The 27392-nt window shown below is 40.1% G+C and overlaps 1 protein-coding gene across 1 annotated transcript in view; it reads left to right on the top strand.

The window, feature by feature from the left end:
- nt5dc1 (5'-nucleotidase domain containing 1) overlaps positions 1–27392 on the top strand; it is a 369927-nt gene that overhangs the window by 8930 nt on the left and 333605 nt on the right. Inside the window, exons 2-6 of the mRNA XM_028797572.2 lie at positions 11487–11578; positions 20261–20332; positions 20990–21099; positions 22472–22551; positions 24352–24433. Coding sequence (XP_028653405.1) covers positions 11487–11578; positions 20261–20332; positions 20990–21099; positions 22472–22551; positions 24352–24433 — 436 coding nt within the window. The remainder of the gene's footprint in view (positions 1–11486; positions 11579–20260; positions 20333–20989; positions 21100–22471; positions 22552–24351; positions 24434–27392) is intronic.

Genomic DNA, 27392 nt, shown 5'->3' with positions numbered 1-27392 from the left:
AGTTGGGTGGTGGCCAAAGGCGGGGACCTTAGTGGTCCGATCCTCGGCTACAGAAGCTGGCTCTTGGGACGTGGAATGTCACCTCTCTGAAGGGGAAGGAGCCTGAGCTAGTGCACGAGGTTGAGAAGTTCTGGCTAGATATAGTCAGGCTCACCTCAACGCACAGCTTGGACTCTGGAACCAATCTCCTTGAGAGGGGCTGGACTCTCTACCACTCTGGAGTTGCCCCCGGTGAGAGGCGCAGAGCGGGTGTGGGCATACTTATTGCCCCCCGACTTGGAGCCTGTACATTGGGGTTTACCCCGATGGACGAGAGGTTAGCCTCAGTCCGCCTTCAGGTGGGGGGATGGGTCCTAACTGTTGTTTGTGCGTATGCACCGAACAGCAGTTTGGAGTACCCACCCTTTTTGGAGTCCCTGGAGGGGGTGCTAGAGGGCATACCTTCTGGGGACTCCCTCGTACTGCTGGGAGACTTCAGTGCTCACGTGGGCAATGACAGTGAAACCTGGAAGGGTGTGATTGGGAGGAATGGCCCCCCTGATCTGAACCTGAGTGGTGTTTTGTTATTGGACTTCTGTGCTTGTCATGGATTGTCCATAACAAACAGCATGTTCAAGCATAGGGGTGTTCATATGTGCACTTGGCACCAGGACACCCTAGGCCTCAGTTCGATGATCGACTTTGTGGTCGTGTCGTCAGACTTGCGGCCACATGTCTTGGACACTCGGGTGAAGAGAGGGACGGAGCTGTCAACTGATCACCACCTGGTGGTGAGTAGGCTTCGATGGTGGGGGAGGATGCCGGTCAGGCCTGGTAGGCCCAAACATGTTGTGAGGGTCTGCTGGGAACGTCTGACAGAGTCCCCTGTCAGAAGTAGCTTCAACTCTCACCTCCGGCAGAACTTCGACCACATCCCGAGGGAGATGGGGGACATTGAGCCCAAATGTTCTGCGCCTCTATTGTTGAGGCAGCTGACCGGAGCTGTGGCCATAAGGTGGTCGGTGCCTGTCGTGGCGGCAATCCCCAAACCCATTGGTGGACACCGGCGGTGAGGGATGCTGTCAAGCTGAAGAAGGAGTCCTATCGGACCCTTTTGTCCTGTTGGACTCTGGAGGCAGCTAATAGGTGCCGGCAGGCCAAGCGGAATGCGGCTTTGGTGGTTGCTGAGGCAAAAACTTGGGTATGGGAGGAGTTTGGGGAGGCCATGGAGAACAACTTTCAGATTGGCTTCGAGGAGATTCTGGTCCACCGTCCGGCGTCTCAGGAAGAGGAAGCAGTGCAGTGTCAACACTGTATATGGTGGGGATGGTGCGCTGCTGACCTCGACTCGGGACGTTGTGGGTTGGTGGGGGGAGTACTTCGAAGACCTCCTCAATCCCACTAACATGCCTTCCAATGAGGAAGCAGAGCCTGGGGACTCGGGGGTGGGCTCCCCCATCTCTGGGACTGAGGTGGATGAGACACGCCCGGAGTTCCTCAAGGCTCTGGATGTTGTAGGACTGTCTTGGTTGACATGTCTCTGCAACATTGCATGGACATCGGGGACAGTGCCTCTGGATTGGCAGACCGGGGTGGTGGTCCCCCTCTTTAAGAAGGGGGACCGGAGGGTGTGTTCCAACTACAGAGGGATCACTCTTCTCAGCCTCCCTGGAAAAGTCTATTCGAGGGTTCTGGAGAGGAGGGTCCATCGGATAGTCGAACCTCAGATTCAGGAGGAACAGTGTGGTTTTCGTCCTGGTCGCGGAACAGTGGACCAGCTCTGCACCCTTAGCAGAGTCCTGGAGGGTGCATGGGAGTTTGCCCAACCAGTCTACATGTGTTTTGTGGACTTAGAAAACGCGTTTGACCGTGTCCCTCGGGGAATCCTGTGGGGGGGTGCTCCGGGAGTATGGGGTACCAGACCCCCTGATAAGGGCTGTTTGGTCCCTGTACAACCGGTGTCAGAGCTTGGTCCGCATAGCCGGCAGTAAGTCGAACCCGTTTCCAGTGAGAGTTGGACTCCGCCAGGACTGCCCTTTGTCACCGATTCTGTTCATAACTTTTATGGACAGAATTTCTAGGCGCAGCCAGGGTGTTGAGGGGGTCCGGATTGGTGAACTCAGGATTAGGTCACTGCTTTTTGCAGATGATGATGTCCTGTTTGCTTCATCAGGCCGTGATCTTCAGCTCTCTCTGGATCGGTTCGCAGCTGAGTGTGAAGTGGCTGGGATGGGAATCAGCACCTCCAAATCCGAGGCCATGGTCCTCAGCTGGAAAAAGGTGGAGTGCCCTCTCAGGGTTGGGAGCGAGATCCTGCCCCAAGTGGAGGAGTTCAAGTATCTTGGAGTCTTGTTCACGAGTGAGGGAAGAATGGAGCGTGAGATCGACAGGCGGATCGGTGCGGCGTCCGCAGTGATGCGGGCTCTGCATCGGTCTGTCATGGTGAAAAAGGTGCTGAGCCGAAAGTCAAAGCTCTCAATTCACCAGTCAATCTATGTTCCTACCCTCACCTATGGTCATGAGCTATGGGTAGTGACTGAAAGAACGAGATCGCGAATACAGGCGGCTGAAATGAGTTTCCTCCACAGGGTGTCTGGGCTTTCCCTTAAAGACAGGGTGAGAAGCTCAGTCATCCGGGAGGGACTCAGAGTAAAGCCGCTGCTCCTCCGCATCGAGAAGAGTCAGATGAGGTGGCTCGGGCATCTGATCAGGATGCCTCCTGGACGCCTCCCTGGTGAGGTGTTCCGGGCACGTCCAACCGGGAGGAGGCCCCGGGGAAGACCCAGGACACACTGAAGGGACTATGTCTCCCGGCTGGCCTGGGAACGCCTCAGGATTCTCCTGGAAGAGCTAGAAGAAGTGGCCAGGGAGAGGAAAGTCTGGGCATCTCTGCTCAAGCTGCTGCCCTCGCGACCCGACCTCGGATAAGCGGAAGAAGATGGATGGATGGATAGAGGATGTCTGGTTGTTTTGCCTGACAGACTGGGGTTGGTTAGAAAGTCCAGTGTCTAATTACAAAGAGAGATGCTGATGCCAAGTTTGCTGAGTTTAGTTACCAGACTGGAGGGATGATGGTGTTAAATGCAGAGCTAAAATCAACAAATAACATCCTGACTTAGGTGTTGTTGTTATCCAGGTGTGTCAGGGTAGAGTGAAGAGCCAAAGATATTACATCCTCCATTGACCTATTGGTAAGATAGGCAAACTGGTATCTGGGATCTACTGTGGGAGGAAGACTGGATTTGAGGTGAGCCAGAACCAGTCTCTCCAAAGCACTTGGTGATGATGGGGGGTGAGTGCAGCAGGGCAATAGTTATTCAGGCTCCCTAGTGAGGATAGTTTAGGCATTGGGGCAATCGTTGTGGACTTAAAGCATGCAGGGACAACAGCCTGGGCCAAAGACAGATTGAAGATGTTACTGAAGACCTCAGACAGTTGCCAGCACAGGCCTTAAGCACGTGCCCAGGTATGCAATCAGGAAAAGCAGCCTTGCGTGCATTCACTTTGCTCAGTTCAGATTGTACAGTGGAGGTAGAAAGTCTGAGGGGCTGGTTGTATGGAGGAGGGGCAGTTTTGGTTACAAGTGTTTCATTGTCCAGATCAAAACAAGCATACAAGTTGTTTAGCTCATCAGGAAGGGAGACATTACTTGATGTTGGAGTAGTATTTGCTTTCCTGTATTCTGTGATTGTCTAGATGCCTTTCCACATATGTCTGAGGCGAGAGTTTTTGAAATGATCCTCAATTAATTCACGATATACTGTATCTCTGTATCAGTTTATTGTCCCACCCCAATGAACAGTATCACCGATATCTATGTTAAGTTAATTGTAATCTGTGAATTGGCATAGTATGACAAAAACATGGGTATGTGCAGGAATGTGCAAGACTCTACACTCAGTTGAGGAGAAGGGTTGAAGTTAAAACAAAAAACGAAACAAAACAAAGCAGAGATGCAGTGGGATAAAAATAAAACACTTAAATATCTATTTACATCTTAAGGATAGTTATACCTTAATGTTTTTTGTTATTCTTCTTAAGTACTATCATATATATTATCAAACTTGTATGACCGGGATGCTGACACACTCTTGAACTAATTTCCAGGCTTGTTTTGTCAATAGATATCATAGTTTCTTTTTTTGGAAGAAAAAAGGTTGAATTTGGATTGCTTCTATGAAATGATGTTGACACACTTCTAAATCTCCATCCATCCATCCATCCATTTTCCAACCCGCTGAATCTGAACACAGGGTCACGGGGGTCTGCTGGAGCCAATCCCAGCCAACACAGGGCACAAGGCAGGAACCAATCCCGGGTAGGGTGCCAACCCACTGCAGATTTCTAAATCTCTTCAAATTGATATATGCATAGTACCATATGCTAAATAAAGGTGATTTTTACTTGGCTGTATCATTTATGTCTCATTTTTGCCAAAGCTCTCAGAGGAACTTTTTAATCTTTTTTTAAGATAATTACAACTTTTTCAGGCATGTTCACTTAAATTATTAAAAGTACCTTCTGTTGTCATCATATCTGTCTGTCGGTATGAAACAACTTCAAGTGGACTGATTTTGTTGAAATTTGCTACATTTATCCTTCAAGAAAATGTGTTGAAAATGTTCAATTTTAATTAAGATTTGTTGAGACGAGTGTGTGCTGTATACATTTATGAAATTTGAAAACTCCCACTTAAAAAGCTTTGGTGATTTTTATTTTTCTAAATTGACTGTCTTAAACCAGAAAAACATTCTATTTGACTTAATTTCCTAATTAAAGTACTGTTTCAAATTTAGCTTGAGAGAAGTTATTTCAACTTATGTTTTCGTTTTTAGAAGAGGCAAGGGGCTTCTTATGTGTGGCTTGGTAAGCTGTTATGCGTATAGTGAATGCAAATGTGTTCAGCATTTCAGTTAAACTAAAAACAACTTCATGGCTGCATTAACTGCAGGATTTAATGAGTCAGTATTTCGTTGACACTGTCACAGTCAATAATTTTAGTTTGAGACAATAACATAGATTCCAACTTTAAAACTTAACCAATATGAACTGCAATCGGCCATAGACCAACAAGTAATAATATTATCAACATCACTTGAATTGGAAGCTGATTTAGACTTGTTTATTAACTATGTGATATTGGAAAATGCTATTAAAATCATGTTTCAGTACACTACCCAAACCTGTAGTTACTTACTATTCTCACTGTTATTTTTGAATATGAATCACTCTTACAAAATAGTTGATAAACAAAGGTATATATTTAAGATTAATAAAGCAAATGTACAACCTTTAAAGCATTTAACTAAAATTTAAAAAGTGCACTTAAATATTACCCATGCAAGCATTTTCTAACTTGTGTTCATACTGTCATTGAAAAGTAGTGATTTGCGGGAAGAATATAAAAGCGATACACACATTTCCAAGCAGGTTTGACAAGTACAGTACGGTTTAAAGTAGGAATTTGCAACGGGCCATTTTTAAAAACCCACACAGGGAAAGAAGCAGTGATTTTAAAAATCAAACTTAACTTTGAGATTAATAGCCATCAAGCAATACGTCTAAATTAGTAATTCAGTAAAAATTTGCTTGCTTTAACACTAGAGGTATTAAGTGAAATAGTTATGTGTAGCTTTGCTTAAATTAAATGTTACAGATGTTACAGCAATAACAGAATCCTCGTTAAATTGTAGAGATAGGCCTGAGTTTCATACAAATGGAACTAAATTGTTTAAAAAAGACAGGCAAAATCAAAAAAGGTGTAATACTTCTGTTTACATCAAAGAAGAATTAAATAGGAGTCTTCTTCACATACAGTAGGTTATGAGCAACATCTTAGTCAGGGTTGTGGAGTCAGCTAGAAAAAGCAAGAAGTCCCATGATTGTTAGTGTGTTTTAAACTACTTGAAGTCAACAACATTGTCAAAATAATTTTTAGTAATATCAAAAAGTAGAGTTACACAGATAATAAGAGGAAAAATCCTATAAATAGCAGAGCACTTGAACAGGAATTTCTAGATTTATTACTATTCGTAGAGGTAGTAGTATTGTCACATGTACATGTTAACTTGTTAAAATACTAATGAGAGAATAAATCTGTTTTGATTTATTATTCTGTAACTATTGTGTTAGAAACCTGGTGAGTAGGAGTGATTGAATCATCTACATGCAATCATTATAATATAATACATTTTAAAGTGTTTTGGCACAACAGATTTTGACCAGATTTGGCTGTGTAAAGGTTTGGTTTAATTTTGCACTGCAAACTTTCAAGTAAATCAAAATGTAACAATAAACAAAACAGCTGTGTTTGTGTACTGTCCCATTTGCAATAATTAGGTGATATAATAATAAAAGTGATATGTTTACCAGGCATGGCTTTGTGAGCAAATGCCTATTATCTAATAACTGTGGACTGGTGCCCTGTCCAGGGATTGTTCCTGCCTTTTGCCTGATGCTTGCTGATATAGGCCTCTGGCTTTCCCATGATCCTGCTCAGGATAAGCAGGTTTGGTAGATGAACGGACAGAAGAGTATGCGTAACATTATCTCCTACTAGTCCACAGAAGATGGCAAGCTGTGCTGAGGACATGCAGTGATTTGCTTCGTCTCATTTAGACAGTTGACCTATCAGATGACTTTCTGATGATCCTAATTTACTCTGCATTAGCCTGCTACTGTTCAAGACCATAGCCTCTGTTTAGTTTATCTCAAGTTATTTGTCTACTGTCTTTGGTCCTTTAAATGTCTGTTAATACTGTAATGTTTATGTTGGAACATCTAATTAACATTTTTTAATTATGTTTAAGTAATCACTACTGATTTTCAGCTGTGATTTTTTTTTGTGTGTGAACTGCACATTTTCTTTGATCACGGCACCTTGTGTGTGCAGAGAATCCCATGCTGTGTAGGACTGTGTTTCTACCCCAAATATTTAAGCTATGTTTAAATATACTTGAATATGCTTTTTTAATATGAGTACTCAGATCTTTAAGAAATACTCCACCCAAAAATGCTATTTAAATTTAAACCTTACTTACCCAATGTAGTTTGTCATAATGGTCAAGAAAAAAAAAATTCCTGATTTGATGCAGAATGAGAGAAAACAGCTTATAATGTAATGGAATGCAATGGTGACCCATTCTGTCCAATGGCAAACAATGTGAAAAACACCCATGGAGAAAACAAAAAAAATTCTCAAATAACTCATGTCGGGTAATCCATATGCTCCACAATCTATTCATATGCTCAAAGTGTACAAAATGAATGCTCCATTTTCTGAAGATCTGCCTATCCACCTCATTCAATGTTCAAGACTCCTGTCTTCAATTTAGATGCAGAATATTGGAATGCATCTTTACTGTTTATCTTGTATGCTGAATTTTGTGAAATGCATGCATTTTGCACGTTCTGATCATATGAATGTTGTGGTAATTAGAGGCACTGTCGACCCCTTGAACCCTCAGACCAGACGTCAGACACCAGATAAAAGTCTAAATATTGAATTTATTATAATAATAATAATGTGCACAAAGCACCCTCCTCTCCACAACACTCATATAAATCAATACAATAATCAATCCTCCACTCCCAGACGCGTTGCCACCCTTCCACCCAGCTCAGCTCATCGTCTGGGATTTCCCATAGTCTTTTTATATTCCCTGACCCGGAAGTGTTTCCAATCCCTCAGTCCATGTGATCTCCTATCACTTCCGGGTCAGATAAAAATCCTCTTCTTCATCCCGGAAGCACGTCATTTCCCTTGTCGTCTTGCCTATGACGTACTTCCAGGTTATAGGGCATGTAGAATTCCCTGAGCTTCCCTACAGCATCTCCTGGAGGTCCCCATGGTATCCAGCAGGGCTGGTTGTAAAAACTACAAAGTCCATGAGGCCCTGCTGGAATTCAGGGAACCTCTATATGCCACAGGGAGAGCTCCATCTGGCGACCTGGGGGTGTTGGCCGGGATGACAGGCCGGACATCCCTCACAGTTCCCTCCCCTTAGCGAAGTTCAATGGGGCGGAGCGTCCAGCCCACGAGGGACGTCGTCCTCCAGGAGTACCCATCAGTCGGGCCCTGGCTACACAGTCTAGCCTCCCCAGAGAACCTAGGGGGAACGTTATAACGGGTATCCCTCTGATCCCCTGTCCTCTGAGGACAACTTCGCCATACGTGGCCCGGCCGACGACAGTTATAGCAGATCTGCCGTCCTCCTGGTAGCCTTCCTCCGCGAGACTGGAAACACCTCGTAAACTCTGTCTCCACCCTTTTCTCCGCTGAGGGAGGTTCCATAGCCGCCTCTGTGCTCTCAGCACCCTTTTCAAGTCTGTTAGAAGACCCCCGCTTTAATTTCTGGATCTCCTGTTTGATCTGGGGCTTGTTCACAGTTTGGGTCTCTCTATTAGCAAAAGAGAGCCCTTTCACTGTCTGAACACCCTTTGATTTATTATTAGAAGGAGGTGGCGTCTTCAGCATCGTGTCGCTCCGGGAGACAGCACTGTCCAGCTGCTCCGGGTCGATTGGTGCTTCCTCCGCCCCTTCTGTCATTAACCCACACTCTCTTGTAGGGCACGCAGTGATTTGGCACCTGCTACATATTAAACGTGGGCCCGGATCACACTGTGTCCCTGTATGCTGTACAGTATCGATATGACTCACCTGTACCGCCAAATCATATAAGATGGGATGCTCACGACCCAGCCGCCGCAGGTATTCTTCTACCTTCTTTATCGGTGCTTCTGCCGTCGCTCCCAAATCTCCGACGATCTTCTTTATCGCCGTCAGCACCTGAAAAATACTTTGTACGGGTTCGATCAACTTTTCGAGTTCCCGCACGTCTACAAAGTTATTTAATTCGGCCTGAGGCAGGTTCACTTCCGCATTCTCCTTACCTGCCGGCCGGGAGCCAATGAGCACGTCCGCTGTCGGCACGTGCTCTGACGGGCTTCGCAAGGGAGCCTGGGATTTGGAGTTCTTTTCGGAGGTCCACGGTGCCGTTTTTGGCTGACTGCGATCCGTCTGTCTCAATTTATCGATGGACCGATCAGTCATTTCCTGGACCTCCTTACCGTTTTGTAGGGAGAGTAGTGTTTCGCTTGCCTCCCCTTTCCCCTTCGGAAAAACCAAGTCCGTCTTCGTGTGGGCGAAGTCAAAAGTAGTAGGACGCGTACCTCCTCCTTTCCCCAATCCTTCGGGGTGGGTCACGTGTCCCTCGCCGGCACCCAATATGCGGAAGTCCTCTGTATTGTTCGTCTGCCCAAACAAGAGCGCAACACCGTCCTCGGGATTCTCTTCTGCATCCCGCAGATCCTTCGGATGATATTCTCCGAGGTATGTGCACGGTACAAAATGAGTTATTTTAAATATATCATCAATTATATCCCCAGCACATACCTCGTTGAAGTCCTCTTTGTCCGGAGGCTTCTCCCGATCAGTGTAGCTGCCTTGTCGCTCATCCCGAGTGTCGGCCATGACAAACATGTAACTTCTGCTGGCGCAGTTGCTCTGCTGTGCCTTCTTCTTCCCCATGACGGTCTTAAAAAAAAAAAAAAAAAGGGGTTGTGGCGATTTTTCTGCGTGCCTCGACGCTGCCTTCTTAGGGTTCTCTGTCTACAGTAAATTTGTAAATACAGGTCCTCTGCCAAACCGACGGCCAGAGAATCCTGCCGACTACGCCAGCTGTGGTAATTAGAGGCACTGTCGACCCCTTGAACCCTCAGACCAGACGTCAGACACCAGATAAAAGTCCAAATATTACATTTATTATAATAATGTGCACAAAGCACCCTCCTCTCCACAACACTCATATAAATCAATACAATAATCAATCCTTCACTCCCAGATGCGTTGCCACCCTTCCACCCAGCTCAGCTCATTGTCTGGGATTTCCCATAGTCTTTTTATATTCCCTGACCCGGAAGTGTTTCCAATCCCTCAGTCCATGTGATCTCCTATCACTTCCGGGTCAGATAAAAATCCTCTTCTTCATCCCGGAAGCACGTCATTTCCCTTGTCGCCTTGCCTATGACATACTTCCAGGTTATAGGGCATGTAGAATTCCCTGAGCCTCCCTACAGCATCTCCTGGAGGTCCCCATGGTATCCAGCAGGGCTGGTTGTAAAAACTACAAGGTCCATGAGGCCCTGCTGGAATTCGGGGAACCTCTATGCCGCAGGGAGAGCTCCATCTGGCGGCCTGGGGGTGTTGGCCGGGATGACAGGCCGGCCATCCCTCACAATGTATAACAAACATGTAGATGATACCACACGAGTGACTTTATTATATTTTTTCTTTTTTCCATGGTCTTTCTTCATATTGTTTGCTGTTGGGCAGAAGGGTCACTATTACTTTCCATTGTATCATAAACTGTTTTCACTGGTTTATTGCATGAGGTTTTCTGTTTTTTTGTAAGATGTTATATTGTACCAATAAATTGGAAATGTTCCATTGAATTCACTCAAAATATTTGAATTATTAGTTTTACAGTTTTATTTTTTTCTTTACATTACTTTCTACTGGTAAGATAAGGGACAGTATTTTATGTAGTATGGTAGTAAATTTTTGGAATTATCTGTTATTCTCACAGAATAAATAGTTTACATGCTAATTGGATAAGAAAAAAAGTTTGTTAATTAACAATTCATGAAGATGATTCAATAGTTTTAACCAAGACTTATTAAGTATTTGCAGATTTTGAAAGTTCCAGAAACAGTATCTTTTTTTATTCCCAGCTTCTTCCACTGTTTTTAAACATTTATGATGCTGATGCATTATAATAATCACGCAAGCTGTTTCCAGTAGATGGAGGTATTTTAATAATGAAAGTATAAAATATCCACAGTATATCACCTTCATTTTCAGAATATACTATTATATATATTGAAGCAGTAGGTAATTACTAATTCAAGTACTTTTATGTTAATATTGTACAAATTAGAAAAGAAAATTAGTTATGTTTTATAAATTGGTAAATAACTACCACCAAAAGGGGATATGACACAGGACTTGAAGAAAAGTTTTCATGAGCATCATTCTGCTATGATTTGTTCATCTTAGACTGAAAATGGTTTATTAGATGTGCAAAAGTAACTTTTTAGGTGTATACTAACACTGCTGGAACTAGAACTCTAATGATATTTTGGTTTCTCCTCTTCAGGACCCCAAACAACTCATTTTAGTTCTGTTTTAAAATTTGGAGTGCACTGTTGAAAAAATATACAAATCTCTGTTGCCCTTATTTAATAATTGTCTAAAGTAAAATGATTGATTCTTTTTGCTATTTAAACAATCATAGACAAAGTGGCAGATACAGTAGATTAATAAATCAAAAATGATAAGTGAAGGATTAAAGCAGGCAACACAGGTGAGACTGAACTAAAGCCACTACTGTATATCATATTTCCTGTAGATTTTCTTGTTTTTTCTGAATATTTATTTTTTCTTTATGCCAATTGAATTGATTTGTTTCTTGTGACCTAATGACTTTTGTGAACATAATTTTTTACAGCTCCTTTTTGAGAGCCTGGCTAAGTATCTGGTAGAACACAAAGGCTATGACAAGGATCTTCTAAATATAACCACTGAAGGCTGGGATTTTTGGTAAGTATGTTTTCTATAATTTTTGAATGAAACATAAAGTATTTACTGTTAAGGTTATATGTATACCTCTTTACTTTTGTAAACTATTTCACAGAATGACTGTACTTGCTGAATTTACGTTGTTGTTAATATACTTATCAAGTTCTATAGGACTTAATGCTTTGCTACAGTTTCTGGACTTGTGGCTAAGGAGATGAACAAGGTTGCAATTACCAATGCTACTGTTAGCTCATTGAAAGGTCCTAAGTAACATGGTATTCATTTCGGTCTGTCTTGCAGGAGCTATTAATTGGGTCAACATAACATTTTATTATAGTTAATTTAAGAATGGCATTTCAGTATATAAGTGTTTTCCAGTCCTGGTCATGGTTTTATGTTTACCAATTATGTAATTACTTGATCTTGCTTTTACTTACTATCTCTCAAACCATAATCACCAAAGTGTGACTTATTTGTTTAAAGAAATATAAGAAGTATATATTTGTCTGCCTGCCTGTCTGTCTGTCAGATAAAAATCATTACTTAAAAAGGTATAGCGACAAGATGAAATGTAAATGAATAAATTAATAAATACTAATGCATTAAAGGCTATTGCGCCCTGGTGTTGTTCTGACTCTACAAAGTGAGGACAGAAACAAATCCATTACATTAAACATGACATTCAACTATAAAGTGGCTAGCATCTATAACCTGGGACCATTCAATTTGAGAAAACATAAATACGTTACTCTCATTACAGTTACAGATGTGCTGATATTGGTTTACTAGGCTGATAGTGTTTGTGACGATGCGGGTTCTGCTCCATGCTCCCATCTGGCTTCTGGGAGCTCTTGAACCTGACATCGTCAGTAATGGAACTGGATGAGCTGGACAGTGAAGACATCAACAACGAAGCAAGGGGATGGTGCAAAAGAGGTGCAAAGTGCTTTTATTTAAAAACAAACCAAAAACACTGTTCAAATAAATAGTGCAGTGTCGCAAACAGTCATTAAATAAATAATCCATTAAAAGCAAGTGAAAAATGTGGAGGTTAAAATCCAATAAATAAATCCAGTTAAAATCAAGGTTAAAAACAATGGTTTGAAACAGTCCTTTTAAAAGCAAAGCCTGGTGCCTTCTTTCTAATAGCGACTCCCCTGCTTCTCCCATCCAGGCTATGCACCAGGGAAGTCACCCTTCCTGCAGCTGACCTTCTCTGCCTTCTGATGGTCTGTTTGCCTTTCCGATCCCTGGATCTGGTGGGCTTCATGTGGCGAACCATCCTCCTTCCGGTCACCCCCGCTCCTCACTAATGCTCAGCGGGAGCAAGTACTACCAACTGCCCCGGGTGCCAGCTGAACACCCCACTAGGGCTCACTGCTTGGCTGCCTTCTGCTCTTGACAGCGAGCGTGCCTTCGCTCGTTCATGCACCGGCTTTCTCCTTCCTGCTTCCTGTCTCCTTCTTCTCCTTTAACCTCCATTCACTTTCTTTTTCTTCTTTTTCCTTTCCCCCTTTCTGCACTCATGCTCCTACTATATATAATGGGGACGTGGTTCAGGTGTGGTGATTAGCAGTTCCCGGCATCAATTAAGGTTGCGGACGATTCCTCACCTGTACACATAAGCGAGTACCACCCACATAACGAAGCGCCCAGGAACTGCTCCAGCCACTCTACCACGCCCTATCTTTAAGCCGCGAGTGCAGCGATTATCTGTTTAAAAACTGGCCTTTCATCAGAGCCGTGGACCCGTTATACCACAGTGTTATGATTTGCAAGAATCCCAAAACTCAAAAGAAGTTTCACCTCCAGAGCTAGGCCACAAAAAATCTGAGAAACATAAAGTGGCCCTGACACTGAAATTCTAGAAACAGGTGTTTTGACCTACACAGCCAAAATGGGGTCCAGGCTTTATAGTCCTCAAAAAGGGAGAGGTGAAACTCATGGGCCAATCAAAACAATGATTCTTGAAAATAGCAGATTTTATTGCCAAAAGTTTAAAAAAATAAAACAAGTTAAAAGATTACCTACAAAAAATGAGAAAGAGAACAAAGCCAAATTCAGTAGCAAAAAAAAAATTCAGTATCACCGTTCATCTGCTGTTATCAGATAAGTATTGCTCTTTACTATGCTAAAATACTCTTGTGACAAATCCTTCATATTAAACAGTTTGTCCAGAGCAAATAGTCAGGCTGGAATGTCCTAAAAGACACTGGCATTGTATGGTGCCCAAAATATTTATATCGCAGGTCAGGTCGCTGCCATTGCCGGGCTGCGAATGAAAAGTCCAATGTTGGCATTTGTTCAGGAATATGCCGTCCAATTCATGGCTTTGGAAATAGGTGTGTCAGTGTGCCAAATTTACAATTTGCTAAAATAAACTCTGATCATGGATAAGTGCACAATGAACCCTCATCAGCTAATATTGCATTGTTTAACTTAAGATCTCTTAATGGCAAAGCGATGGTGCTATCAGAATTAATTATAGACTCCAACCTTGACGTGCTATGCCTAAGAGAAACCTGGCAAAAACGGAGCGATTTTACGTCTATCATGGAGGTGACACCATTCAGATATGTTTACTTCGCAGAGCCTCGCAGCTCAAGACAAGGCAGAGGAGCCGCAGTAATTGTTAGAGCAGAGCTAAACATCAAAAGAATCCCAATTGACTGCCCATTGTCTTTCAAGTCTCTGGCTGTTAAGCTAATAACGAAATCAGGTACTGTCTTACTTAATTATCCCTGTTATCCCCCAAAATGCAATGTGTCTTTTTATCTGATCTGATTGAATTATTAACCCACTTAGGTTCCCTTTTACAGAGAATCATTCTTCTTGGTGATTTCAACATCCATAATGACATTACTACATGTAAGCTGAGACATGAATTCTTATCCTTACTGGGCTGTTTTGACTTGGTGCAACATGTTGATTTTCCTACTCACTCTGGTGATCATATATTGGACCTGATCTGCATGTCTGGCTTATCTGTTGGCAACACTTACAGCAGTGTTTTGGGACTTTCTGATCATAAAGCAGTATGTTTCACTGTCTCATTACCTCTCCCTTCTCTTACCTGTAAATATCAAATTTCTTTCAGAAACCTTAAAAATATCTGTCATTCTACCCTTGTTAGTTCTATTTCTGATTTTTTTTCTGTCTTCACCTATTCCATCAACAGTAGATGGTCATGTTGATCACTATAAGTCAGCCCTTCTTTCAGCACTAGATAAAATGGCTCCTATAAAGCATAAGGAGGTTTCCTTTAAGCACTCAGCTCCATGGTTCAATTCAGAGTTATGGTCTATGAAAGCAACTGGCCGACGCCTTGAGAGAATGTCAAATAAGTCTGGCCTCACCATGCACATCCAGGCTTTCTCTGACCATCAAACTACCTACCTGCAGCCAAGAAGACAAATTATGGCAGAGTAACAGAAAGTGGCCATGATAACCCAAGGGTTTTGTTCTCTGTAGTTAATAATCTACTTCAACCTGCATCTGGCCCAATTACCTCCTCTACAAAAGTCTGTGAAAAATTTCTCCACTTTTTCTGCAATAAAGATAAAGATGTAAATAATTCAACTTACATAAATCCATCATCCATTTATATGTTTCTTTGTCTTCCCACTCTATCCAGCTTTTTCTCTAAAATTTCATCAGTCACCTCTGCATTTGTTGATAACCTGCTTTGTAAGATGAGGCGGAGTACTTGTGTACTGGACCCCATCCCCACCACACTTCTTAAATCCTGCCTTCATGCCATAATCCCAACTGTTACAACAATAATAAATACATCCCGTGACACCAGCTTTGTGCCAGCCACTTTTAAAATCACCTCTGTAACCCCAATATTAAAAAAGTCGTGTCTTAATAACATCCCATCTCTAACTTACCTTTTCTGTCAAAAGTTCTTGAGCATGTTGTAGCCTCCCAACTCACCAATTACTTAACTTCTAATAATGTGATGGAACACTTTCAGTCTGGTATCAGGGCACAGCACAACAGTAAAACTGTTCTGTTTCAAGTAAGCAATGATTTGCTTAATACAGTAGACTCTGGACAAACAAGCATATTAATTCTTTTAGATCTTAGTGCAGTATTCAACATTGTCAGACATGACATTCTACTGTCCAGAATGGAGAATATGCTGGGTATCTTTGGCACTTTTGGGTATAAGTCCTGTCTGGCTGACAGGCAAGAGTTTGATAGTCTTGGCAACAGCAGATCCAGCTCAGTGCCATACAAGGGTTTCCTCAGAACTCTATCCTCTGCCCTCTGCTCTTCTGTATCTACATGCTTCCCCTTGGCCATATCATTTGTAGCTATGAACTGGGTTACAATTTTTATGTAGATGATGCCCCACTGTATTTTAATGTTAAACATGAAACTTCATCAGGGCTTTCTCAGGACACAACTTGCCTCTGTGAGATTAAAACTTAGATGGAGCTGAACTCTTTAAAATTAAATTGCAACAAAACTGAACTCCTGCAAATTGGCAGTAAAACACGAAGCATCATATTTGGAGGGATTACTCGAGGTCACAGGTTGACAAATGCTGGCTTAGGAAATGCTTACAGTATCTGATAAATTAAACAACCAACTTCTGCAGCCCAAACTTTGAGGGAAGCTGTTAAGACTGAGTAGTTCAAGAAAATTTAAAAGTTAATCATTGGCAATATTCTCCCAGTTTTATCTTTAAAATTTCTGAAATTAATTGTCGAATCCTTTCCATTAATTTCTGTCGTTTATTTCATTTTTTTCCTGTTCAATCTCCTTGTCTTGTCTTGCTCAGGCTCTTTTTATACTGAGTGGGCACAGGTGCCTAATTACGCACCCCAGAGTGTTAATAAGATAGTCGACTGAATAGCACACATGTATGTGTGAATGCGGGCTTGCCAGTTTCCTCATCAACACCTCAGGGCCACTCACCCCTGCTGCCGCATGCACCTAAACCCCTCCAAGCCTGAGCAAACTGTTTTTAACTAAAACTTGAACACAGCCACAGACCCCTAACATATGTCACCTCATATACTTTTTCATATTGAATATTTACTTTCACCATCTCCCGTAAATGTAGTGAAGTTGTGAATGCTTTATTATACATTCTGTATCTATGCTTCCTCTGTATAGTACAGTAAATGCACTTTAAGTGACTTTTGTGTTGAAATCTTTCTTTACATAATCTTCTATGATTATATATTCTATTGATTATTTGGAAAGATGATTACATTTTATTTTTATTTCATGCCATATATTTTCCAGTCACTAAGAGATAATTTGATTAATCATAGTAACTAGTCGGGCGGCACGGTGGCGCAGTGGGTAGCGCTGCTGCCTCGCAGTTGGGAGATCTGGGGACCTGGGTTCGATTCCCGGGTCCTCCCTGCGTGGAGTTTGCATGTTCTCCCCGTGTCTGCGTGGGTTTCCTCCGGGCGCTCCGGTTTCCTCCCACAGTCCGAAGACATGCAGGTTAGGTGGATTGGCGATTCTAAATTGGCCCTAGTGTGTGCTTGGTGTGTGGGTGTGTTTGTGTGTTTCCTGCGGTGGGTTGGCACCCTGCCTGGGATTGGTTCCTGCCTTGTGCCCTGTGTTGGCTGGGATTGGCTCCAGCAGACCCCCGTGACCCTGTGTTCGGATTCAGCGGGTTGGAAAATGGATGGATGGATGGATAGTAACTAGTCATCACAGTAACTTACATAGGTACTAATCTCGGCTAAATAAATAAGTTAAATAATATGAATAATAAATAAACTCCATAAGTCTTCATCTGTTCATTACTGCTTAATCCAGTTGTAGGTTTATACCTATCTTGGCAGCATTGGGCACAAGAGGGAACCAGCTGTGGATGGTTTAGCATTCAGTTTACCAAATATTAATATCAAATATGACTTACTGCTTACTGCTGCTTACAGAATTTAGTAGATCAATAGTTAACGTTCAAAGCTCCAGCAACATCAAGCAACAATAAAAGTGTTTATTTACCCTTAGAGACAATGAACTGCAGTTCACCAATATTACAGGCAACTAGGAATCCATTCTCAAGTCAAGTCAAGTCAACTTTATTTATAAAGCACTTTACATACAACAGCCGCTGACCAAAGTGCTGAACATAGACTAAAATAAATTTTAAACAAAAACAAAATAATAAATACAATAAATAAAACTAATTAAAACATAGTAAAAACAACTAAACAGAGTTAAAACAGAGTAAAATCAACTGCTCACACAGGATCAAACGCCAAACCAAAAAGGTAAGTCTTAAGAGCAGACTTAAAAATGGGCAGTAAGGAGGCCTGTCTAATGTGGATCGGCAGTGAATTCCAGAGCCTTGGAGCCACAATGGAAAAAGCCCTATCCCCCCTGAGCTTTCGCTGAGTCCTAGGCACATCCAGAAGCAGCTGACCAGCTGATCTGAGTGAGCGGGAAGGAGAGTGCATATGCAGCAGCTCAGCGAGGTAGGGCGGAGCAAGCCCATTTAAGGACTTAAAAACAAATAAAAGAATCTTAAAATGAACTCTAAACTGAACAGGCAGCCAGTGCAGTGAGGATAATACAGGTGTGATGTGCTCATTTTTTCGCGTGCCAGTTAGAAGGCGTGCAGCAGCATTTTGCACCAGCTGCAGCCGAGACAGGGTGGACTGGCTAACACCAACATACAACGAATTACAATAGTCCAACCGGGTTGTAATGAAGGTGTGGATTACTGTTGTAAATTGATCTTTGGAAAGAATATTTTTTATCTTCTCCAAACGTCTTAGCTGAAAAAAAACAGATTTCACCACCGCATTGATCTGACCGCCCAGTCTAAAATCCTCATCTATCCTAAAACCCAAATTTGTAATAACAGGCGTACCATATTGTGCAAGGGGACCCAAATCCACAGGAGAAGAAGTAGAAATAGACCCACTGGTGCCCCCAGGACCAAAAACTATAAACTCTGTCTTATTTTCATTAAAATTTGAAAAGTTCACTGCCATCCAAGCTTAAACCTCTTCTAGGCACATAACCAAAGTTTGTATGGAGTAAGCATCCTTGCGTTTGAGGGGTACATAAACCTGAGTATCGTCTGCATGACAATGGAAAGCAATGTTATGCTTTCTAAGAATAGAGCCAAGAGGCAGGAGATACAAAGAAAATAGCAGAGGACCAAGTATGGAGCCTTGCGGAACCCCACATGATAGTGAAGCAGAGGAAGATCTAAATTCATCTAGCCTCACTGAAAAAGTTCTTTGAGTCAAGTATGATTTAAACCACGCCAAGGCAGTACCATGAATGCCCACACAGTGCTCTAGACGAGATAATAAAATACTATGATTTATAGTATCAAAAGCAGCTGTTAAATCGAGCAGAACTAAAATCACATAATCCCCTGAGTCTGTTGCCAAAAGGATGTCATTAAAAACCTTCAGTAATGCGGTTTCAGTACTGTGAAGCGGCTTAAAACCAGATTGAAACACTTCGAGCACATCACTTTCATCTAAAAAGGCTTTCAATTGAATATACACACTTCTCTCCAAAATTTTGGAGAGAAATGGAAGCTTGGAAATCGGTCTAAAATTGAATAGCACAGTGGGATCTAGGCTTGGTTTTTTGATCAATGGTTGCACTATGGCATGTTTAAACAAATTAGGAACTACGCCTGAGGAAAGGCTGCTATTAATAGCAAGAATAGCAAGGACAGGTTTATCCATTCCTGGGAACTCGGGAATCCCTCATGTCATTCCAGGGAATCCTGGGCTCCCGGGGATGACACAGTGCACGGGCATCTCACATGTGAACGGTTTTAGAACGACTGACACTTATTTTTAATAAAACTACTGCAATATGTTGACACAAATAAAAGACTAACCTTATCTACAAGTAGTTCATGCTGTCATATAAATACATGTATCTTTAGTTGCAGTAATAAGAGTGTAGAAAGCACAACGTGTCCAGCACGTGGTCGCCCATGTGAGAGCGCACCTTCGTGTCGTGCCGCTGAGAAAGCATGCTCTGCCTCCACTGAAGTAGGTGGCACAGTCATCAGATACTGATAGACTTGTTCTAAACAACGCCTGCGCTTGCCGTTGCTCTGAAACACCGCCATTTCAGCTTTTCCTGTGCCATCACAGAATGATGACAAGAAACTGGATGCAAGTTTCTTGGCACAGATAATGCGGATGCAACAGACTGATGCATTGCAATTTCAAGTTGCTGTTCAAAGCTGTTGTCCGATGAAGTGCAAACTGCAGCAATGGCGCCACCTTAATTATTTTCAACTATAACTCTGTTACACGCTATATATGTGAGCTTGGCCGTTAATGAAAAATGTCCGGGAATCCGGGAGCCCGGGAATGGATTCCCTACAGGCAACTGCATTTTGTTTTTTTTTTTGTATTATCACCAAAGGGTCACTGAAAATAGATGGATTATTCTGTTTTTTTATGTACCATTAAGGTAGTTGTAATCAGCACATTTTGGGAAAAAAAAAACTTTATTGAAAAGTTTTACTTCATTAATTTTAATCAGTTGTAATTTAATTATAATAACATACTCTTATAGAACACAAGTAGAGCTTTTTATGCAGTTTAATTTGAAAAGAATTCTGAAGCTAGTCATCATAGATGTTGTAGTAAAATATAACCATACATGCTTTAAGCCTTCTACTATATATGTTGTATTACAGATAATAGATAATTATAATTTTCCTTGCTTCATTCCATTCAGCTTTAAAGGTTTAGTTTTGGACTTTGAAGAGGGAAACCTGATTAAATTGGCAGAAGATGGAACCATATTAAGGTACTATACTAGCATTCACATTTGTAAAACAGTATCTTTTAACACTGTTTCCATTGTGTATCAAAACTTTAAAGAGCAAGACACGGTAGAAAAGTTCATTGTATTGAGGCTGGCATGTTCTGTTGTGTGTGTCCTCAGATGTTCATCAATAAGATAATTAAGCTGTTGTACTTTTTTTAAACTGCTTTATTCTGCCATGAGTGACTAATGAAATCTCTTTGACAGTTGAGTGCATGTAAAGATTTGGTCATGTGATCTTCATGTCTTATCATAATATTACATAAACTTTTGTCAAAATATTCAGTATTTCTATCACAAACATTCTTACTTTTATTTTCTAAAACATTTCTTAGAAAATAAATATTCATTTATTTTTTGGAGATGCCAAAGTCAATGTGTAAGTTGAAATTCCAACAGAATCTCAATGATGAACCATCTTTTGTAAATCGTACACTGAAATGGTTCCAGCAACTATGTTTAAACACAAAGTTGGATTTGTGTTACAAAATTGGTTCTAAATTTCTACATTGTTCACTGAGATAATGCAAAATATCCCTGTTATGTGTGGTTTTCCTTAGATAGTCGTTTTTCATCAAAAAAAAAATGTGTTTTTAATATTTTAATGATTGTTAACATATGTGAAGTTCATTTATTTAGAGCAACCCATGGGACAAAAAACTTAAGCACAAATGAAATTGTTCAGCATTATGGAAAGGAACGGAAATGGAAACATTTTAACAACTTAAATGGTACATTTACAAGGTCAGGTTAGTACTTTCCTTTTTAGTTGAGTTGGACTAGTTTTGTTCGTCTCATTTTAAATAGCTGGTTTGTTTAAACTTATTTGCTAATATTACTCTTTTTCATTTGGTGTAATTACAATTGATTTATAGATGCAAAACAGCCAGGAATATGTAAGCTTATCATCGACTGTTGCTATCATACAGTTTACACACAGACTCTAATAGTGTTTTTTATGTGAAGTTGAAAAGAGAAAAAGTGATATTTGCTCACTCAATCATCAAACAATTATTTAGTTTTGCCTACCTACAATGTATAAGAATTATACCTGTTTTGGTGTAGGGAAGCAGGACCTAGTACTAGACACTTCACAAAAGAGATACTATTTTGTAAAGCCTGAGGGAAATTGGGAGGTATTTATTGTTTAGTATTTCACTTTGTCCATTTCAGCCCTTTTATTGTTTATAACATAAAAGACTTCATTCTTGTATATTAGAGTATCATTGTAATTTTGTTCAAGATAGTACGTAGTGTTGTAAGATGGCGCAATGTATGCCATCTTGTTGAAATGATTTTCTTTACCAAGCATTTCCATTATCCTTGGTGAAATTCAGCAGGGATTTCATAGAAATTTGTGTCTAAATACAAGAACAATTAAAATAATTAGCGCCTAAGCAAAGTATTGTGGCAAGGTCAAACTTTGTGATACATTAAATGTTTTAGGCTTCCTTGAATATGCTTTCACTACTTCTGGAGTGAAGTCTGTCAATGTGTGTAGCCGTATGTCATGATAATTCAAAAATAAATTGATAATTTTGAAAGAAACATGGCACATTTATTACCATAGTGAAATTCATGAAGCCTACTTATTTTTTGGTTTTGTAAGATTTGTGTTGCGAAGAAATGTAAAATATTTAAATGATCTTAATTTTCTTTATGATTATGAAACACATATATTTAATTAGGAATGTCCAAACTTTTGGTTGGTACTATGTGCATACCCTATTTAATAAACTGTTAATTTTACGTTTATGACAATTGTTATATATGGGGAAATATTTAAATATTTAAAACTTCTCACTTTGTTACTTTTGTGATAGTCCTCACTCTGCATATTAGAATCTCTGAAATATTTTGGAAATTATGACAATATATTAATCAAATATATACTACATAATTTTCATTATGTATGTAATTGTTACTTATGCAGTACATAGGATCTTTTAAATTAAACATGATCACAAGATGATTTATGTAGCTAATGATAATGAATTATTAAAATAGTATAACATAAGTAAACATAATCTTACCATTTTCAAAGTTTTCATACAGAGTATACATTCTGATGTTTCTTGATTATTTAAAAAAGTAATTTAGTTTTTATGTTTTATCCACTAGCTAAATATTATTTTTATGACAACTACTTTGACCTTCCTGGAGCCCTGTTGTTTGCAAGAGTAGTGGACTTATTACAGAAGGTAATAATAATTCAACACACAAGCATAACTCCCATCTGTTTTATATCCTTGAGGTATTTTTTTGGTTTTATCTTTGGTTTGGTTACAACTGTATACCACTTGTTGATTAAGACAATTATATCACTTCAGGTGTTACAATGCAGGAGTCCTAAATATCAGAAAGGTCTATTTGTTGTAAAACTCTCACAAATGTTATGTATTAACACAAGGAGAACATAGAAAAACAAAATTACTGGGCATAGCTACTGTACATTATTAAGTAGTAGTAGTAGTAGTATTTTTGTCTTGTGTATAAATTATTCTATATATATGCTGGGATGTTTTTTCCAACTTACACATCAACCAAGTTTTATAAAAGCACACTTCCTCTCACCTTTCAACTCTGTCCGAGACCTAACCTACTTCCTCTTGTCAGTTAATCTTTGCACCATTTTTCCACCACCACTAAAAACATTGTAGCCGTAGGTTGTTACAGATCTCATTTCTATGGGGCCACGTCCAGGCCAGTCCTTGGTGTAGTTTCTTGGATCAGGAAGTACTCACTTGAGCTATAGAAGACAAAGTTTGAGTGCCCTCTAATGTACTATGTTCTTCCTACACACATGAGCTATTTGTGGCCCTTAAATAACCTGCTTTCTCAGACAAACCACCACGTTACCCATTTCCTCAAATGAAAAACCATGATCCTACTCCGTTCTTCTCTCTCTCTCTCTGTCTTGCACTCTCTGTATTCCCCTCACCTTTTTTTTTCTTCATGTAGTAGATTGGAATAGCAATTTTTGATGTAAGGGTAAATCCCAGCTGCCAAAACACTAAATGAGATTATATGATTTGGAATGTGATATGATGATGTACCCAGATAGAAACCTTTACAAGAATAATAATACAGCACAGGCAATGAAACGACATGTGCACAAGACTTTTTTTTAAAATTCAAGGACTAATACTGTGTGACATGGTGGTAAAGGGTGGCTTACTTAAACAATTTGGTAGTGAATTCTACAGGGCTGGCAACATGGTAGATGACATGGATACCTAAACTTGTATGAAAGATACAGAGACACACACAAACATAAATTAGGTAGTGTCAACTAAACACCACTAGATCTCCTGAGTAACCATCAATGACACAGGGCTACTCCTGGGATAAACCAGGGCCTGGTTGCCCAGTCAAGGGTGAAAAGGGGACAATTGGCAGGATAACAGTACCTTCCCATTGGTCTGCTAGGGGTCAGCCTAGCATTCCTGCTTAAAGAAAATGTGCAACTGAGACCTGTTAAAGGTTTACAAAAGTAACTGGGGTGCTGTGGCAACAGGAGCTGCTGGAGGGAATTTTAGTCAAATGTTCCTGAAAGAAAACTGGAACCATCTCTGTTCTAGAAAGTGACATTTGGATAAGGTTTAATTCTGCCTCATAGCCAGCTTCAGACAAGAGTAGAGCTTGAGGCAAAGACTCAGAATACTAGAAGTAGAGCTAACTCTTTACTGTGGCTTCTTCTTTAAGGGAAGGCCACTCCCATTTCTAGATGGGGGATCGAAAAGAACAGACATGGTGGTCAGATAACAAAAAATTGCTTTGCTCAGCGTAAAATCCTATCAGAGTTCCTTTTTAATTTCACTTACTAAAATTTAAAATTTCCTTTACTGAATAGTGTAAAAAGATGTAAATGAAATGTATGCTGTAAACTAACTAAAAGAACATGTATCAAAAGAAAATTATTTTAATATGAATGTGAAAAATTATGTGTACTAAGAACCCATGTTTGTTTCATTTCTTTAAAATACTATCCTTGTTTGCAGAATGGGAATCAGACTTTGGCAGATTTTTCAAAGGATCTTATTTCTGCTATAGATCACAATTACAATATTTCAGCATTTAAAGGTAAGAAAAATGTGATTTCAGCAACCATGATCTTTGGTTTGTATGATCTGATAATATTTCTTGTTTAACAATGGCTGTCAATTGTAATAGATTGTATTGGAATAGCTTGAAAGCCCATCAGTGGTTGAAATTGTTCACTTGTAATGATTTTAATAATTAAAGAATACAAACTATCTTTGTAAATTAAAAAAAAGCAAAGAATGCTGAACATATACTGTATTCATGTTTAGGGTTTACAAATGTGTGCAATGCATATGATTCTTTTTTCATTTCCATAGTGCTGATTTAAGACACATTCTCCATGGAAACATTGACACATGCTTGTTTTATTTCAGAAAAAACAGTACCTTTATCAAATTTGGCTAGACATCATGCACTGAATTTGTTTCATCAAAGCTGAAATCATGAAAATGTATTCTGAATTATATTCATTATAAACACAGTTGTTCACTCTTTTAAATAGCATTAGCTTTAGCTATTGTTAAAATATAGCTTGTCCATTTTTAATTGGCTTTATATAGGCTTTTGCATTTTTACATTTTTATATTTCATCTTAAGCATTTTGTATGTGCTGTCTTCTAAAAGTAATTAGGCAGGTTAGTCTAGCATAACAATTATTTATATCTTCGGTTCTCTTATTTATCAGGATTACTATAACATCAAAACTTCATCAGCAATGTTAAAATAACCTTTCTTAAATTGTTTATAATTTTTCTTATCATTGAGTGGGCAATTCATTGCTTGAAAATTGTTTTTCACAGTAAAATAAGAGCTGTCATTGTTAGATCAAACAGCATTGGCCTAATGAATACCATCCATATATCAGAATGGATGATTACAATAACCTTTTCCATATGTTCAGTTTGAAAATTATGATCAAATGTTAGTTTGCCTTATGAATTTAATAAGTGTGTTTGGCATGCCCTGCTTTATATTTATGTGGTTTGATAAGTTTCTCTTATTACACTATCTTTGGGTTCTTTCCTTGGAGTGAAAGACCACAAGGTGTCAAACAGATCCAGGTGACTATCCTGTATTCTTCACCAGTGCATGAGCAGCACATGTACTGATTTTGCAATACAAAAGCACAATTTTATTATTTACAGTATATTTAAAAAACAAGGTATTGGGCTGTGTGGAGATTAGTGGTGACTGCTCTAAGAATACAAGGTAATTTCCACCTCCTCTAAAATGTCACAGAAAAATTTGTTTGTTGTATTTATATTGCTATTACAAAGAGCGTGCTGGAATGTGTTCAACTTCAGGGCTAGTTCATTTAGAATCAGCAGTAATTTCTTGCAGGTCATCTAATGTGAATTTTTTTTCCTCATACATTCCTGTGGTAGCACGATCCATTAAAACCCATTGAAGTGCCGCTTCACGACTTCAATGGCATTTTAGAATATGCTTTGTTTTCAGTGCAGCAAAACTAGATGTTTATTGGACAAATGCTTCAAAAACATAATTTTCCAGGGAAGCTCAGTGTCTCTGGAAGTAAATGGGGCAATGGGCTGGTTAGGACACAGGGCTTCTATACAATATGATAATTGGAGGAACTTTCAAAGTACCTGGACCTCTTTTTGATTGACAGCGTTTTAGCTCAGTGCATTTCAAGTTTAGTCCCATGTTAATTTTTGGCAAATGGAGTTGTGAGACAAGCTGCTGCTCATAGTCTGTTATTTCCTAGCAATATAGCCCACTATTTTCATTTGTACCTATCCTACAGTAAATAAAAACATAAATATAATGTTCTTGAGTTTGCTCCTGGTTTTAGTTTAGTAAAGTTCATTAATTTATTTCAAATTAGGTCATGGGGGTGTGGAGAAGCTAGCTAGCTAGCTAGCTAGATATACATAATGGCACACACTGCTAACATTGTTGACATGATTTTGGCGAAGCCATTTAATAGTTTTCCTTAAACGGTAGAGCAGATCAACGTCATGGAAAAATAATCTGTCTTTTCAACTCGCCTGGTATGACAAGGTGAGCTGGCTGACTGGAAGTGCTGTGACAAAGAGAATGCACTGTTGGCAATGCCTCTTAATGAAACCATCTCAGGTTGTTTGGTCAAAACTGGGTTTTGGGGATCTGGCTAGCTTTGACAGGGCATACAAAAGACATGAGATAAACAATGAAACTTGTGAGTTCATGTGCAAGGTTAAGTTGTCTTGGCAGGGTCATGAGTAGAACATGCAATTAATGGTGTTCGCATTCAGGTGGTAAAACACAATGCAATAGTGAAAAAAACAGGGCCTTTCTTAACTGCGTAATTGACGCCACTTCATTGCTTGGCAGCCAAGAGCTGGCATTCAGAGGGCATGATGAGGGTAGTGATACTGCTAACAAGTGGAATTACAGAGAATTCATTGAAACATTTTCCAAATATGATTCCGTCTTGAACACACACTTCTAGCCATCTTCTGTATTTTTTTGCACGTCCCATTAAATTAAAAATGATTTGATTTCGGCTATTGCAGCTACAGTAGTTGATGAAATTAAAGGTCAACTTCAGACTGCTACCTTTTTTGCATGGCAAGTTATTGAGACAACTGACATTTTATGTCATGCACAACTCTCTGTTACAGTTCGACAAGTTGATACTGCAGGTCAGATTCAGGAGTGATTTGTTGGATTTTCTAATGTTTCAGGGGGCGAAATGCCCAGTCCGTCTTTAATGTTTTAAATGAAAACATGCAGGACTACAATTACAAAGAAAGACTTGTGGCTTAAACTTATAATGGGGCTGCTGTCATGGCTTCCCCTATGAACGGACTTCAGGCTAAAGTTAAAGCAATAGCTCCCAATGCAATGTTTATATACTACTATGCACTCAGACGAAACCAGGTATTGTCTTAGGGGAAAAAGTGCTTGTCTGGATCCAGAATGTTTTTTGAAACTCTCTTTGGGTTTACCAGATATTTTTCTAAATCTACCAAGAGGATGTGTTTCTCAAGTCTGC

This window comes from Erpetoichthys calabaricus, chromosome 3, assembly GCF_900747795.2.
Source record: "Erpetoichthys calabaricus chromosome 3, fErpCal1.3, whole genome shotgun sequence".
Lineage (NCBI taxonomy): Eukaryota > Metazoa > Chordata > Cladistia > Polypteriformes > Polypteridae > Erpetoichthys > Erpetoichthys calabaricus.
The sequence above is the reverse complement of the archived record's forward strand: the minus strand, read 5'-3'. Positions and strand labels throughout refer to the sequence as shown.